This window comes from Anolis carolinensis, chromosome 3 (genome assembly GCF_035594765.1).
Source record: "Anolis carolinensis isolate JA03-04 chromosome 3, rAnoCar3.1.pri, whole genome shotgun sequence".
NCBI lineage: Eukaryota > Metazoa > Chordata > Lepidosauria > Squamata > Dactyloidae > Anolis > Anolis carolinensis.
The window spans coordinates 233341474-233359670 of NC_085843.1; the positions used below are offsets into that span (position 1 = coordinate 233341474).

The following is an 18197-nucleotide window of genomic DNA, read 5'->3' on the forward strand; positions in this document are numbered from 1 at the left end:
TGGGTGGCTCTTATCAAATGCAAATATTTCAGATTGAAACAGTGACAATGAACTTGGTCAAATTTGTAGCTAAGTCATAGGTAATGGGAGTGCTGAATCTGTCAAACATCTGCACAGGTATAGAACCTGTATATAATGTGCAGAGACCACAAATAAGGGTCCTATTAATGGGACATGTGATATTGAATTTCATCACAAGCAAACATGAAGGTAACTCTGAAGCCAGCATCCACCTCTGGTGCTTAAGATCACTAAACCTCATGGTTTAATGAAAAAGGGCTGAAAACCTATAGGATCAAATAATAATAATAATAATAATAATAATAATAATAATAATAATAATAACAACAACAACAACTTTATTTTTATACCCCGCCTCATCTCCCCAAGGGGGCTCGGGGCGGCTTACATGGGGCCAAGCCCATGCAACAAACAATATAAAACTCAGCAATAAAAAACAAATCATAAACAAATAAAATCACATATACCAATAAACAATAAACACACTTTGATAAATACCTGGGTTGGCTCCTAAAAAGGGTAGTGGGCCAGAAAAGTGCAAATAGTTTTATACAGTACAGAATAGGAAAGAGGTAGGTACCAGGGACTATTATCCCATTAAGGTGCTGGAGGAGGGATACACCCAAAGACTATATACGGCAAGGAGTAAAAATGCTATAAAAATAGAAGAAGTCTTAATTACTTGCATATGGAGAAAGCAGTGTCGCTTTAAGTCATGTCAATATTTGCAAATGTATTCTTATTTTAGCAATTTGTATGAATCAGAATCATTTTGCAATAAACAGTATATGAAGCAACTAGATTGGTGGCAAATAGGAGAGGAGACATTCTACATTTGGAACATTCTTTTTCAAGCATACTAGTGTTTTCTTTACAGACTCACACTGAAATTGTAAGCAAAAAATACAATCCCAATGCAATTAGATTTCCTTAAACTAATGGGAGCATTAAACAGCTCATGAGGCTCTGGAGGAAACAAAGGTGTGATCAGCCATAATGTAAATCGAAAAGACTCTCATACTCACTTTTGCAGCAATGAAGCAAATACATGCTATTCAAATTACTTCTAATGTTTGAGAAGGAAAAAAGCACTACTCTTTCTTAGTGTCTGTTTTATTACAATACTTTATATATAAACATTAAAGGGGAGACAATACAAATACAGGGACATTACTAAATTTGATACAAAACTTCTATGTCTTTTTACAAAAGGACCATACATTTTTACACTTTCTTGATATCATTCTATTGAAGAACAAATTACCTGAATTATTAAGGGACAGAAAGCACATGCCACAGTTCCATCATTTTCCTTGATATTGCATTCCAACTCTATAAAATGAGTACAATAATCCTCAGCTTTTATCCCATCTTTAGAGTTGAGAGCCACCAGATATACTCACAGTTCTATAGTACATTTGGATTGAATCACAAAAGCATCTTGATTGCAAAACCAGTTTCCTATAAAGAGTTCCCTATCCAATGGTATACTTCAAAGGCACAGAGCTACATCACAGACACCTCACTTCCCATGGGGGGAGACACAAGATTGTTATGACTAACCACATACTATAAACCACTGCTTCTTAAAATGTGGGTCCCAACCCAAATGGGATCCCCATAGCCCAAGGTTGGGGATTTGGCAACAGGAAATGGTTTCTGAATGCCACCGTTCACACCAATCTGCAACAACGTGCAGTGTTTACAGTGAACTCTACAAAAAGAAAATTCAGTGTTTAGCAGGCCTTGCAAATGCTGATTTCTTATAAGTAAATTATTGATTTTTATTCCTATTTTATTTATTTATTTATTTATTTATTTATTTATATCTACCTGGGGACCCATAAAATTGGTTGTGGTTGTGAATAGAAAAGGTTTAAGAAGCCTTGCTATAGCCTAACTAAAGTCAGACAGGATTCCTAAATCATTGTAGCAAGTTAAAACATAGACACTCACCTCATACTTTCTATAGTTCACTAATAAGGCGAGCAGGACTACTGCCTCATAACCATGTTCCCTACGACTGGGACAACTGGAGAGGATCTAAAATCAAGAGAAGGGGTAGTACAAATTAACTGAAACTCTTAAGTACCAAAGCACTATAGCCAGCCAGTGTAAACAATACACAGGGTCATTAATTATGAAAAATTAATCTTTATATTTCAGAAAAGCATGAGATTAGACCTACTATATCTATACATCACAAATTCATTCTTTTTTGCTTTGAGAAGAATTACTACATTTAAGAAGAAAAGCTTTTCTCTGCACTCAAAGTGCCTTGTGAATTTTTTTCCATATGAAGTTCACTAATGGTATTTCACATTTAAATTCAAACTAAATAAAATAAAACAAGAAGACATTAAGAGAGATGTTAACATTCTGCTGATCATTTGTCTTAGTCTGACATTTCACTAAAATCAAGTAAACTTGCATGATTTATAACACAATTCTAGGGGAAATTAGTTGCCCAGCTAGACATGAAATGGGAGAAAGCTTGCCTGTAAGATGGCTTCAAAAATACTATTAATCATCACATATTCCAGGATTGTGTTCTGACTGATGTTATCTGTCACCTAAATAAGAAAAAAATTAAATAGCCTTCTAAATAAGATAATATTGTCATTCACAAGTGTCCATGCAGTAACAGATGCACATTTTTACTCTAAAGCCCTCTAATATAAGACACAGTAATTAAAGAAACCTAATTTCCTTTTATTGTGTCATTTATTTCAACTCTTTCATAGTTTGTGAAGACTCAATTTTGGGGATGTTTCTACATTTGTCTCAGATTCACCTTAAGGTTATTGATTTCTGGCACAACATGACACAATTTTAAAATTTAATTTAGTATAACATACATATTATTTGCTCATCTGTATTATCTCCCTTTAATAATTTAGTTCAGATTATATTCTGTCCTTAGGGTTTGTTCCTAAAGATGTTTCATGCATATTTAGATATTCCATGAAGCAAGCATCTTCAATAAAAATTAGATCAATATTTCAAAATGAGAAGCAGTATGAAAATACCAGCCCCTGACTACTGGGCATTTTGGTACAAAAACTATTTTAAAAGTATGCCTGTACATAAGAGCACATCCATGTCTAGAAAAAGACATGATATTACGTACATAATAAAATGATTATATACCGGAAATTACATCAAAAAGTCATAATCTTAACAACAGAAACAATGATTGCTTAGATGTGAATGTGTCCTTTCAAATTAATGATGTAATATTTATTTTAAAGATATCAATTTTAAAATCTGGTTAATAAATTAAGAGGTTATTTCATTATTATTTATTACTTACAGTCACCAAACAGAGCAATAGCTTCAGGCACAAACTTTTGAGGCTTTCAGAGCCTTCTGAACAAAGCAGTGTGTCCAAACTCTCCATCAGATTCTAAGGAAGAGAAGAGTTACAGTAATGCATACATTGCTTACAGTCTGAACCTGCAATTTTGTTTCTCTGTGTCTTTCAACATGACTCATATAAGACAGGATCTAATTATCTAGCTAACATAGTACACATTTAATTATTTCAGTCCACTAATATACTTTTTCCCACTCTTCTAAACATAATTATCACTTTGATGAAGAAAGTTCAGAAAAAAATTATCCTCAGAAGTGTAATTCATAACAATACGGATTGGGACGCATAATTTTGCTTCTTCAGAATCCCAGCTGAGTCAACAAAAACATATATGCTCAATAGAAATGTAGGATTATAAAGACAGTATCTGAAATATGATGCTGTCTTTGTATTTCCACCTCATTTTTTGGTTATGTTTTAATTGTCAAATGAGGTGCTGTTATACCATACAGTCCCATTACTTCCACTAGTTGGTAATATTCATCAAAACAAGCAAGGCACATTTAATTCTGAAACATTTTAAGTGACCATCTCTTCAAATGAGGGCCAGCCAACCTTACTCTTGGCAGGTTCACTCTGCTATCAACCTAAAATATTTTTGGTCTTGCACTTAGTATAGAAACATATACATGATGCAAGAAGTTAACAAAGCAGTTGTACAAAAGGTACCATCCCGTTGCTTCCTTTGTGTGACCTTGAGATCCAGTGGCCGATCCCAACTAGAATATCTCCTTTGAATGGTAAGTCAACATTATATAAATTGTATTTATATAAATCCCACTGATTCAGGTGGACTACTCTAGTTACAACCAGCACTTAATAATAATAATAATAATAATAATAATAATAATAATAATAATAATAATAATGTTTTATTTATATTCCACCCTATCTCCCAAGGGGGACTCAGAGTGGATTCCAACATACAAAAAGACAAACATTCAATGCCTTAATAAAAACAAACATGTAGCGACAAAATAATCCAGAATAACACCACATATAAACATAAAATTAGGACCTAATACCAATAAATTAAGCAAAATGTAGGCAAACAAAATTATACAACGACATAAAACCTAAGCATGAGGCATCCATATTGATTTACAGGAGCCAACCAAAGTTCACTTGGATTAAGCTTAAAAATGCATGCTGACATCACCTGCATTTAACCGTGATTCTATCCCTATTTTCAACTTTTCTTTTAATACATTCAATGTATTTAGCAATTGATTGCCATGTCTTTTCCATAAAAATTCTAGCAAGCCCTCACCTTCATGCACAATTCTGCTTTGTCAAAGCCCATCAGCATGTTGATGATGTCAAAACCAGATGTGGATTTATTCTTCTGATGAACACCACGGATCAGTGCACACAGTGTCTGGATCAGAAGAAAGAACAGATAGAAAATGTGAGAAAAAGCCTCCAAGACATAAAGAATGGCCAGAAGCTTAACGCTACAATGCTACAGCAAAGGTTTTGATTATCGTATTCCACCAAATGGATTTCACATAATCTTCAGATTATGTGAAAACCTGGCTCATTTTAATAGATCATGGTCTACCAAGAACCCCACCCTCATGCACACACACCCCCTCCAAACTTAAGAGGAAATTGCATTTTCCCATTCCTGGAAGCCTCCAGAAGCTGAGAATTTGTGTTTAAAAAATAAAACACGCCTCCCAATGCTTCAACAAGCACAGTGAAAAGAAAAAACCTGAAAGTGAAGTTCTGTCCATTTGTGGTTTTAATTTTTATTTTTGCATCTGGTGTGGCTTGCAGTGGATTTTCAGGGCTAGAGGTTCACCTCTTCTTCAGATAATTTTGTTTACTATGCTTACTTTTTGCATTTGAGGTGAATTATTCCCAAACATACAAGGTTGGTGTCTAACGCAGGAATGGGCATAAGAGTGCAGCAACCATGTACTGTTCTAACATGCAGGATTTATACAGTTCTTCATGATCCACTAACTGTTTCCTTCACATGTCCTACTAACATTAGCGTTTAGGTCAATGGAAACCAAGATCTGTTCTGTGAAAAATGAATATTACAACACCTGCAATGCATTGACCACTCTAATGGGATGCTCTTCTGCCAAAGCCCGGATGCAGCGCTGGAACAAACAGTTAATGTTATCTTTTATCTTCATTAATTCTTCACCATCTAGAGATTCGAGCTTCCCTTCCAGGTATTCCAAATTCACCTACCAGACAAAGGGAAGAAGTGAAGTTAAGTGATGAAACCATTGAGGATATGAATAAAGGCTAGAAATTGCAATTGGGAAAGTAAACAAAGAGACATTCATTGGAAAATGGACTGCTTTAATATTTGGCAAATTACCTTCATGAGGAAAAGCTCCTCCCAAAAGCGAGGGTTACATTTACTTGGATCTTCTGTCTGAAAGAGAACAATTGTTACAATAGTAACAAATTACAATTGCAATAAATATGGATTTACAGATATACAATGTGACTCCTCTTACAGACTTATTTTCATAGAATCATAGAATAGGAAGAGACCTTGTGGGTCATTCAGTCCAACTCCCTGGCAAGAAGAAGGAAAATCGCATTCAAAGCACCCCAGACAGATGGCTATCCAGCCTCTGCTTAAAAGCCTCCAAAGAAGGAGTCTCCACCACACTCCAGGACAGAGTGTTCCACTGTTGAACAGCTCTCACATTGAGGAAGTCCGTCCAAAAGTTCAGGTGAAATCTCATTCCTATAGTTTGAAGCTGTTGTTCTGTGTCCTAATCTCCAGAGCAGCAGAAAACAATTTTGTTTCCTCCTCCCTTTGACTTCCCCTTACATATTTATACATGACCATCATCTCTTCTCTCAGCCTTCTCTTCTGTAGGCTAAACATGCCCAGCTCATCATTCCAGATAGAGCTAACAATAGGTACAGAGAGCCTCTGGGTATGTTTCACTTTTTTCCTGCTGATTATCAATGGTAGCACTCACACAAACAGTTCTAAAATGACAAGTCTGCTCCACTACAGAGATACTATCTTCAAAGCAGTGCAGCAAAAGTATACCCAGAGGCGCTTCACAAGCAGGATTCCATGGTCTCATGTTCTCTTTCTTAAAACCTAGAAATTAATATTACAATCCTCCCTCCATATTTACAGGTTTCACAGGAACACAGGGATGAGAGAAAGGAGAGTGCATGCTTGAATGTGTTCACTAACTCATTCAGGCAAGAGGGGTGTGATGGGAGCCATGAGGAGCAGAGCATATGTTTCTGGGTTAGCCCACTCATGTAGGTGAGAGCGCATGGATGGGATGGGGGTGTGAGGAGGAAAAGTGTGATCATATGTTTGCTCACTCATACAGATAGAAAGGGGGGGATATCATGAGGAGGAAGAGAGTGTGCCTGTTTTCACTCACTCATCCAGGTGGGAGGGCAGTGATCTGAGGAGAGTTCAAGTTTTCACTCACTTGTGGAGGAGGGGGGGGTCGCGATAAGATGGGGGAGTAGATGGTGTGTGCATGCGTGTGAACTCAATCATGTAAGCAGGTGGGCAGAGATTGTGAAGAAGGAAGAAGAGAGTCTGGGTGGGTTGGTGCATTTTTATTTTTTATTCAGGAATTAGTATTTGGGGGGGCCTATAAATAATCATAGTTCTTTCACTTTCATGATGGCCCTACACCCCGAATCCCCATGAATATGTAGGGACAACTGTATTGACTGATGCCATAGATGTATGATAAGATAAAAGACATCGATAAGACAGAGGGCATAGAAAGATATGAATAGCTGTATAACAGTCTGGCTTAACTGTAGAACCCCTCAGCAAAACAGAACCCTACACTGCAAACTAAACAAGATGGCAAATTGAAAGGAACATAAATTAATATCTTACCGTAAATATTTCATCATACATCAACACAACCTTCTCTTTCAAGGGTTTTTTACTGGCTGAAGATCTTCGAAGCAATCCACCTTTCTTCTCAGCTTGTGCCATGATTTGCCAACTATAGATTAAAATATACATTACATTTGAGAACAGCTCTCAGGTTTCCACAGGTCTTCCAATATTTCTAAATATACTTGTTTTAGCAAATTTAATTGTTCACAAAGTACTTTAGCAGTTGCTACATATAGTAACACAGAACAGAGACGTTATGCCATCAAATGCTAGCTACCTTAAACTTAGCGAGCTGGCTAGTGTCTCAAAAGAAAGAATGAATGAAAGAAAAAAAGAGAAAAGAGAAAAATTAGGAAAAAGAAATAAGATGCATGTAGTTACTTCTATGAACTATACATTACAATCTTTGTAACGGGTTCTGGGCTGCTTTAGAGATATTTTCCTTCAACTGTGACATAAGGAATATGGGAAAAGGGGAAATCAAAGCATGCATTTGCTATATGTACACACTGTGAAATAAGCACCCACATTATTTTTCCACAGCATTAGATTCAGAATCTGACTTCCATGGACTAAAGAGGTCTCCTTACAGATGGCCCATTCATTTTCTAGAATATATGTTTTTTCCCAGAGAAAAAGTAATTCTATTTCTCAGGTGCAAAATACTGCCTATGCTCAAGTAAAAATACAAAGCACACAAGCTACAAATCCATATTAACTACCTCATCATGGTGAGAGGTGAAAGCGTAGGTGACCATCCCTTTAAGAATAAAAAATCACCTCTTTTATATCATCAGCAGTCCTGTTTTCAGTTCTGCCTTGCCATCATACTCATACTCACACATGAAAACTTAAGAGCTGGCAATACATTCATCTTTTACATTCATTACAAGATCAAAATTACTTTTTTAAAAATCAGGAGAAAAATATCAGAAAACAAAGGGATCCCTTGCCCTGCCCAAAATTCCTTGCATTAAAGGAGACTGACACCAGTTTAAAACCACTTATTTCCATGGGATCCCATGGTTCTGCCCCAAACCTCATAGAATACAAGAGACAGAGCTCCAGGTTAAAACCATGGTTTTCCATGGGATCCTATTGTTCTGCACCAAACCCCATAGGATACAAGAGACAGTGCTCCAGGTTAAAACCATTGCTTTCCATGGGATCCTATTGTTCTGCACCAAACCCCATAGGAGACAAGAGGCTGCTGACTGTTAGGCAATAAAACAGGATGCGAAACCTTTGATGGTTCCCATCCCACCTGTTTTTCAGTTGTAAACATGAGAGTAAAGTATAATAAGAGGTAGCAGCTCTGAACACAATTGCTGGCCTGTGTTCAGAGTTTCCTCCTTTCAGGACATTTCTGCCTCTTCAAACCTGGAACATGTGATGAGCTCTGTGCCTCTCCATGCTTAAAAACAGACTGAAGTGTCCTACAAGGGTAAAATTTATCAATGTGATAAGGTCAGATTACCAGAGTTCCCTTCTTTCAGGACACTTCTGCCCCTTTTCAACCAGGGAGGGCTATGCATGACAGAAGTAGTTTAACTCATGTGATTAGCTCAGTGGCTCTCAATGCTTGAAAAGAGGCTGAAGTGTCCTGGGAAATTTCTTAATGTGATAAGGTGGTTAGAGTGTATGTATCACAGACAATGCTCCAGGAGGTGAGACAGAATGTACCTAAATTCACCTTGGCATAATGTAACATATGAAGTGACTGTAATGAACGCATTAATGAAGAGCTGTCTTTCCAGGTATGGGAGAAGTAAATTCCTCATCTCAGCCATACAGCCTGCAGACAAGGTGCAAAAGCTTCTCTTTCTCAAGACTCACTGCCAGCTCTACTCAGCCCGATAATAGTATTGTTTAAAGCCAGAAACATTTACGTTCATAAAGCCTAAAGCTGGAATACAAGGCAACTTCCAGGTTCTTTCAGCAACAAAACAATGAAGACCTTAAAGCAGTGGTTCTCAAAGTGTACTCCGCAGAGCCCTTGGGGCTCCACAAAGCATACTGAGGGGCTCCACGGTTTCCTCCTCCCACTTCAAATTTTTCCTCCTCTTTCCTGCTCCTTCCCCTCCTCTGCCTCCCTTGCCCCTAAAGTCTTTTTCCTCCCCTCCCTTACCCACAAAAGTCTTTTTTCCCTCATGTTCCTCGCTGCCCACAACCGTTCCCCCTTGCCTTGCTTGCTTCAAAAACCTATTTCCCTACCACCACTCGGGGGGGGGGGGGGGGCTTTGATTATGCTTTTCCTACATGGCAGAAGGGGGCTATTATTATTTTTACAAAGGCTGAGTGGCCATCCATTGGGGGTGCTTTGACTGTGCTTTTTCTGCATGGCAGAAGGGAGTTGGACTGGATGACCCCTGGGTCTTCCATCGATATGCTGCTAAGTTTATGTTAGTCAAAAAGTTTGCCCATGCCATCCATAGGAAACTTTTGCTTTAAAAAGTGCTCAGTGGCTGAAAAGGTTTGAGAACCCCTGCCCTAGAGGTATACAGCCTGCAGCAAACTGATAGCAGCTGTTTATAAAAAGGAGACTACCACAGCAATTTTGCTCTTTTGAGCTTTTTCTCCAGAAATAGGTATCGATTTCAACATTCACTTCGAAAGTCATATTCTGAGTACTGTCCTACGGCAGATCCATCTGGTCCATGAGAGATCTTGTAGAAACCATATACATTACTACCTTTTGAAAATAATGTCCACTTTAGGCCAGTGTTAAGTAGATCTCCATTAGCAATTAATGTATTGTCATTATCACATTCCTACAACTTTCTATTCATCAGACTGACAGCCATAAAGCTTTCTAGCCCCTGAGGGACATCTAGTGATTACAAAAGAATGTAAATGTGTGCTATAAAAATTGCTACATCAATGACTTCATCTCATTCCTAGATTCTTTCCTATTCTCCTTCTCTGTATCCTAGGAAATGAGATTTCACTAATCAGTTGAAAGAGGAAAGAAAAAAGAGGTGGACGATCAAAAGAGCTTCTTTCCATCTCTTACATGATTGGGGCAAGAGTTAGCGACACAAGCTTGCTCACACCCAATTCCCTGTGCTCTAACTGGACTAAATGAATTGAAGTCAGAGGCAAAAAAATAACCAATGCCATGGCTCCAATGTTCTTAAGGCTCTAGAAAAACTAACATTTTCCTTCAATACTCGCAGCCAAGATTTGAGAAGCAGATGTCAGCACTTTCACTGGATGCTCAATAAGGAAAAGCAAATACAGTCAGACTACCACATTTGCTAGGGTAAGAAGCACAGGGCTCCCGTGAAAGGCCATGAATGAAAAATTGCTACTTCTTTTACCCGAGAAGACATCTCTCTAGGAATCCCCATGCCCCCCATCATGACTCTAATCACCTTTTGGTGGACCATAGAGTCACACCTGAAGGCCTCAAGATTTCTAGAAAAAGATGGGACAACATAAGAAGAAAGAAGATAAACAAGAAAGACAAATGGAATAAAAAAAGAAAGAAAACAATTATTTTTGTTTTTCCTAAGCAAAAAACATTGTGAATGGAAATGCTTTAAAAAAATAGGACTTTGTATAAATAACTTTATTTATATCCCACCACCATCTCCTGAAAAAGACTCAGGGCAGCTTACAAACTACATAGTAGTGCAATGGAGTATACAAACTACAGTAAAATAACAAACATTTATAAACAACAATAATGTCAAATTAAGATAAAACAATATACATAAAAACAACATATAAAACCCCTACTAAATTAGATAAGGTAAAGGTAAAGGTTTCCCCTGACGTTAAGTCCAGTCATGTCTGACTCTGGGGGCTGGTGCTCATCTCCATTTCTAAGCCGAAGAGCTGGCGTTGTCCGTAGACACCTCCAAGGTCATGTGGCCGGCATGACTGCATGGAGCGCCGTTACCTTCCCACCGGAGTGGTACCTATTGATCTACTCACATTTGCATGATTTCGAACTGCTAGGTTGGCAGGAGCTGGGGCTAACAGCAGGCGCTCATTCCGCTCCCAGGATTTGAACCTGGGACCTTTTGGTCCGCAAGTTCAGCAGCTCAGTGCTTTAACACACTTTGCCACCGGGGCTCCCAAATTAGTAAAACACAACACTATCTGCAGATTAAAATGGGTGCATCACTTTCATTCACATTGAAGTGCCGGAGTCAAACAATTCTCTTTGTCCTCAGTTACAGTAATAATACCTTTCCTCATTCTTGGATGTATATTAGACCTATGGATAGATCTAACTTACTAACAAAACTCCATAATCAACTTATTATACTTTCCTTGGCCTTTCCCCCCCACTCTTATGGTATAAAAATGTGAAAACGAAATAAAAATATATGACCTCAAAAATCAAAACAAACAATAAACAAAAACATATTTAAAAAATTCTAGAGAACAGTTAAATCAAATATGTGAACAATCAAATCTGCAAAAATCAAACCTACAAATGTGGAACACAGAAAGTAATACTATGCTGTAGACAGGAAGGATGATCACACAGAATAAGACAAATTCAGATTATCACCAAAACTGGAATAGGGACACAACCTCACTAAAACTAGACAGAGCACACTTGAGTAAAGAAAATTGCTGGAGGCAACAATTAAAACGATAGTTTTGTTCTTATAGCTCTCTACATCAGACATCCCAAGCAAAATATGAAAAGCCAACAGCACAAATATCCCCTTTTGGAACTTGTTTATTTGGTCTCATGACCTAGAGAGCTCAATCTCTCTCACTCTTTCTCCTTCCCCCACTAATTTTACAAAAGTCAGTTCTTCCAAGAAAAACTGTTGGGATATTTTTCTGCTAAAGAACCATTCTGGGATTTCCGTGCAAGACCAGAACACAACTCCACCAGGCTCAAGTGCAACCCAAGAGTTCTCAGCACCTGGGGATGCATCAGGAGACTTGATCAGGAGATCTAGAGACTGGTAGGTCAGAAGGATGACTGTTCTCCCTGCAGTCATACTCTGAATTATTTCCCAAACACAGCTGTCTAATTCAGCAGGGCACTCAACAACAAGAAGGCACTTATTCTTCATTTTCAAACAGTTCATGAAACCAATTCATGTCATGAATTATTAGAGAACAGGATACCAATTACATCAAGCCTTGCTTGTCATTATAGATATGTTTGTGAACTTTGCTAAGTATTTGCTCTTGTCAGCAGACTTTCTGGTCTGTATGTCTACATGCTGTCAACAAAAAAGTCATGCCTGTCGAAACAAAAGTGCAGAGCAATAACACCAAACCCAAACAGATACCAAAAATATTATTTAATTATTGAAGCAATTGAAATATTATTGAAAGGGGGAATTACACAGAGCATCGTAAAATCTCATATTTCACAAGCATAACTTGCAACTGCATCTCATGATTATAATTTCTTTATACTATGGGTGATAATTGGAAGGAAATTAAGTTCACAATGATCTTTGCCATCAGAATGGTTCCAATGCTTCTAAATTAAATGCCTTGTGACCCTACTGATATAAACATGTTTGCGCAAGAGTAACTAATTGGGAATAAGACATGACCAATAGGTTCCAAATGCCTCAGTGAGAACTGCAAAAAGACTTCATAGACATAATCATTGCATAGAGATGTAATTCATAGTGAACTCTACAGTTGTAGCAATTGCAATTATTTGAACCCAAACTATCAATTCCTAAGAAAACCAAGCTTCTAACGTAAATTATCAAATCTCCCAACAAAACCTGTGCAATTCAGCTTTAAGAAAATGAATTACAAGTGTATCCAAGTACTTTGCCATAGACAGCTAAGGCAATCTTTCATCATCCAAGATATGGTACTATTTGAAACAAATAGTATGTTTGTCTATAGAGGAAAGCAGAGAATACGAACAGATCAATTTCGTAATTGACAAACTCCTGCTTATCTGCTATTTTCTGACTGTCATATCAAAACCTGTCAGGCAGTAACTTAACACATAGTCCATCAACTCCAACCGTGTTCTTATTACTTCAGAACGGACATACTGGTGTTAAAATTACAATGAATAAGAGTGAATTGAAATAAGAAATGTTGGTATAACAAAGAATAATTATTTCTGGAAAATGGCAGACATACTAACAATAACCCGATACTGATTTCCTTTAGATACAAATATACAAACAAATCCTTGTTTATGACATTTATAAGTGTAATATAAGGAGCACTTCTTCCTGATCAATCAATGTGGGGCTCATATATAGTCACGTTCTAGGACACCTTCTTCATTTCAGCACCCTAACTTTGGAACATTCTCTGAGTCAATATGTATTTTACTAAAATAGTTATCAAAACAGGGGTTCAAATCTTTAGCCATGTTTTGTCTCAGCAGAGTACTCCCATGAGCAATTTTTAATATGTGAAAGATCTAAAACCTTATTAACACTCTATGATTAGTGATCCAGTTAACAACACACTTGAAAATAAAGGTACTGTCCATCTTTGAAATGGAACTGTTCACAACTCTACAGGATTGCCACTAGAAAGTGTATACAGAAACACATTAAGGTAATTAAGAACAGATCTGCCCAGTCCTGTCAGAGCTTAAACAGCATGCAAGCCAAGAAATCTGTTCTTGTTAGATAAAGGATGGGCAACACGTGTTTCACCAACAACAAGTGATCCGCAACCCTCGTCAACCTTCATCGCTGTTACGCTTATTAGAAATGGTGGGAATTGAAATCTAACCATCTTTAGAGGGTCACATTTACTCTGCTTTTGATAAATACCAAGATACTTTGAAGTACATCAAACATGCTTGTTTCCAAACACAAAAGTGTTCACTGTGAAGCAATTTGGAAACTTGCACCCATTAAAGAGGAGAAAGAAAATGACTTAGTTAGTGAGTGACAAAAGAAATAGAATCAACTGGTTAATGGGAAAAGGGGATGAGATTAACATGTACAAGGAAGCACAAGATTTGAAGAACAATTTTAAAAATACTAAGTGAACAATCCACCCAGAAGATAGCTCAATGGAAAAGAGGCAAAGGAGGATGTTAAACATTAATTGAACAAGAAAAATGAAAAAGGGTATAACACCACCTTGAAATCTGAACAGCATTTATATTATGTGATGATGATATGTTTCAACATTTCTTATAAATCTCATTTATATGTCTACATCACTTGACAGTAATTCCATGCATAATAATTTTGGTTGAAAATATCACACTGGTTTTAGCCCAGAAGATCAAAAGGATCTTCTGGACTATAACAGGACATTATATATGAGATCTATTTTATTGGTCGTTTTTCAAACGTTTATCTTCACCTGCAATTTTAAGCAAGTGTTAGGTGACTGAACTGGGCATCAGGTAGTGAAATTCAAAAGCACATATACAGTAGGGTCTCACTTATCCAACATTCGCTTATCCAACCTTCTGGATTATCCAACGCATTTTTGTAGTCAATGTTTTCAATACATCGTGATATTTTGGTGCTAAATCCGTAAATACAGTAATTACTACATAGCATTACTGCATATTGAACTACTTTTTCTGCCAAATTTGTTGTATAACATGTTTTGGTGCTTAATTTGTAACATCATAACCTAATTTGATGTTTAATAGGCTTCTTCTTGATCTCTCCTTATTATCCAACATATTCCCTTATCCAACGTTCTGCCGGCCCGTTTATGTTGGATAAGTGAGACTCTACTCTACTTTAAAATCAGTATGGCTGCTGTAATGAGATTATACTATTTTGAGAGGTCACTTGATTTTATTAAAATGTGTAAGCAAACTCTGGCCTATACAAGTCTCATTTAGAATAACTTCTGGTCAGAAATTCAAATGCAGAGATCATATGCCATTACAGCCTCATATGTGAGCTGGTATAGTGCATTGCTTTAGGTGTTGGGCTAGGATAATGGGAGACTAGGGTTCAAATCCCCATTTAGCGACAGGAACGCACTAGGTCACTTTGATGAGCCGCATGCTCTCAGCCTCAAAGAAAGGCAAATCCTTTCCAGAAATATCTTGCAAATAAAAACTTGGGACAGAGTTGTCATGAGTTGGAAATTACCTGAAGGTACACAACAACAATTGAGAATTTACACATCTGTCTCCCATGTATTACCAGGTTGCTTGTGAAGATACACCAAGGTATATATAGTGTTCCCTCACTACTTCGCGGTTCACTTTTCACGGAATCGCTGTTTCGTGGTTTTTCAATCAACTCTAAAAGACTATTATAAATAATAAAAAATTACAATTTACAGCCTAAGGAAGGGAGGAAAGAGAAGCCAAAGGGAAAGAAAAGGAGCCCAAGAGGAGAAGGAGGCAATTTATCAACACACAATTGGTTGGTAAAGACTTAAATTTGTGCATAACTACTAAAATAATGTATACATATTAAAATAAATATAGTGTCCCTACTTCGCAGATTTTCACTTATTGAGGGTGGCCCTGGAACATAACCCCTGCGATAAGTGAGGGAACACTGATGTCATTTTGGCATAATCTATATGCCTACTGATTTTTTTCACACAAGAGCTTCCATATTTATTTAGCTTATTGTGTTTAATGTGATGCATTCCCATTCACTTGTTCCAGAACTATTTTTGATTACACAGTCAAGTTGACCAACACAGGCTTCCCACAGAAGAATGCCAAGGGATAGAGTCAACTCTTGGAAATCCTAATCCCTTTGTTCAGAGACCAATTCCAGTTTTCTTGTGCTCATGTGTATATATTCAGAATCATATAATATACACATCACCATGCATAGGGCAGCCCTAAAATTTGAAGGAAGAGAAAAATCTGGCAGAAGCAGACTTGAGGAGAACAATTTCTCTTCCTCCTGAAAAAACAACCAGACTTTAATTGACCCAGAGGACTGACAGACTGCAAGAAAATATTAACAAAGGAATAAGAGAGATAATAGAAAAAAGGAAGCATTTAAAAAGGGAAAAATGAGAAGGCAAATGAGATGAAGCAGCTATTGGAAGAGGCAGAAGGCACTGAAACAAAAAACTGTCAATTTCTGGGTTGTCAGGACTGCCATTTAAGAAATCAAAGTTTTCAATAACCCAGATTTTTAAAAGCTAAGACAAAGAAATGATGTGAAGCAGCTGAAATCCTGGACAGAGGCATTCCATACTACATTTTATTGCAGAACCATTCTAACAGACAAGAGTAGGGGACTTTGTATCTAAATCAAGTGATTCGCACTCCTCCAAAATGTGCTAATAAAGAGTAAGATGAAGGTAATCAGAAGTGTTTGGATTAGTTTTAGAAAGTGAATATATCATAGGTATCTATAACTGACGAAAATCAAAACAAAGGTCGTTTTTATCTTTGTCTACACTTCTTTCTACGGCCTACTTCTCTTTCTCCACTTTCTTTTGAGAGATCTGTCATTTTGCTTTTTTTAAAACCTTCAATTAGAAAAACCCAGCATGTGCTAAGAAATATCGCATTTTGTTGAAAGCAGGTTGGAACAAAGAGATGTGTAGATAGGAGTTGAAGTCCAAAACTCCTGGAGGGCTGAGGTCTGCCCATGCCTGATCTACACTGTATAGTGAATGCAGTTTGATACTGCTTTGACTCCTATGGCTCAATGCTATGGAATCCCCGGGCTTATAGTCTGATGAGTCACCTGCTGCACTCTTGCAGAGAAGGCTTAAGGCATGGCAAAACTCCAAATCCCAGGATCCCATAGCATGGAGCCATAGGAGTCAAAGCAGTATCAAACTGCATTCACTATACAGTCTCACTGCTGACTATATATACACACATACAGAGAGAGTTTCTGACAGGAACAGGCCCCCTGTGGTGGTGGCACAATGGCCCTCAGAAACCCCCGCAGAGACCTTCCTATGTCAAGCCCCACCTGGAGCCCTGCATGTCCCCTGCCTCCTCTCTCCCCGTCATGTTTTATTGCCTGGCCCCATCACTGCCCTAGCACATTCCTCTGATCCCAGCTCTCCCGTCACCACTTCAGTCCTGCGAGCAACCGAGGCCCAAGACAACATAACCCGCTGTTACCTGAGTGGGATGCCCGCCTCCTTATGCGCATGCGTCACCGAAAAACTACGCCCCGCCTCCTCTTCAGCACGCAGGCGCGTTCCTCCTACAGCAAAACGGCAAGCAAAGGGTCCCGCTGGGTCCTAGTGTGAGTCTGTTCTGTTTTTTAAAAACGCAAAGCAAAACCGAGCTTCACAGAGGGAAAGTGAATAGGGAGAGTCACACTACTTTTAACTGCGATGGCTCAGTGCTATGGAATTATCGGAGTTGTATTTAGTGTGGCACCAACACTCTTTGGCAGAGAAGGCTAAAGACCTTGCAAAATTCTGGCTGGATTGCTGTGAGTTTTCCGGGCTGTATAGCCATGTTCCAGAAGCATTCTCTCCTGACGTTTCGCCTGCATCTATGTCAGGCATCTTCAGAGGTTGTGAGGTCTATTGGAAACTAGGCAAGAGGGGTTTATATATCTGTGGAAAATCCAGGGTGGGAGAAAGAACTCTTTGTCTGTTTGAGGAAAGTGTTGATGTAGCAATTGGCCACCTTGATTAGAATCATAGAATAGTAGAGTTGGAAGAGACCTCATGGGCCATCCAGTCCAACCCCCTGCTAAGAAGCAGGAAATCGCATTCAAAGCACCCCCGACAGATGGCCATCCAGCCTCTGCTTAAAAGTCTCCAAAGAAGGAGCCTCCACCACGGCCCGGGGGAGAGAGTTCCACTGTCGAACAGCTCTCACAGTGGGGAAGTTCTTCCTGATGTTCAGGTGGAATCTCCTTTCCTGTAGTTTGAAGCCATTGTTCCGTGTCCTAGTCTGCAGGGCAGCAGAAAACAAGCTTGCTCCCTCCTCCCTATGACTTCCCTTCACGTATTTGTACATGGCTGTCATGTCTCCTCTCAGCCTTCTCTTCTGCAGGCTAAACATGCCCAGCTCTTTAAGCCGCTCCTCATAGGGCT

The 18197-nt window shown here is 38.3% G+C and overlaps 1 protein-coding gene across 1 annotated transcript in view; it reads right to left on the reverse strand.

Moving 5' to 3' along the window:
- armh3 (armadillo like helical domain containing 3) overlaps positions 1 to 17367 on the reverse strand; it is a 156312-nt gene extending 138945 nt beyond the window's left edge. Inside the window, exons 1-8 of the mRNA XM_003224228.3 lie at positions 17266 to 17367; positions 7257 to 7368; positions 5736 to 5792; positions 5452 to 5598; positions 4668 to 4775; positions 3335 to 3427; positions 2520 to 2594; positions 1978 to 2064 (exon numbers count right to left, since the gene is read on the reverse strand). Of these exons, the coding sequence (XP_003224276.1) occupies positions 1978 to 2064; positions 2520 to 2594; positions 3335 to 3427; positions 4668 to 4775; positions 5452 to 5598; positions 5736 to 5792; positions 7257 to 7358 (669 nt within the window). The 5' untranslated portion in view covers positions 7359 to 7368; positions 17266 to 17367. The remainder of the gene's footprint in view (positions 1 to 1977; positions 2065 to 2519; positions 2595 to 3334; positions 3428 to 4667; positions 4776 to 5451; positions 5599 to 5735; positions 5793 to 7256; positions 7369 to 17265) is intronic.
- Positions 17368 to 18197: the final 830 nt, after the last annotated feature.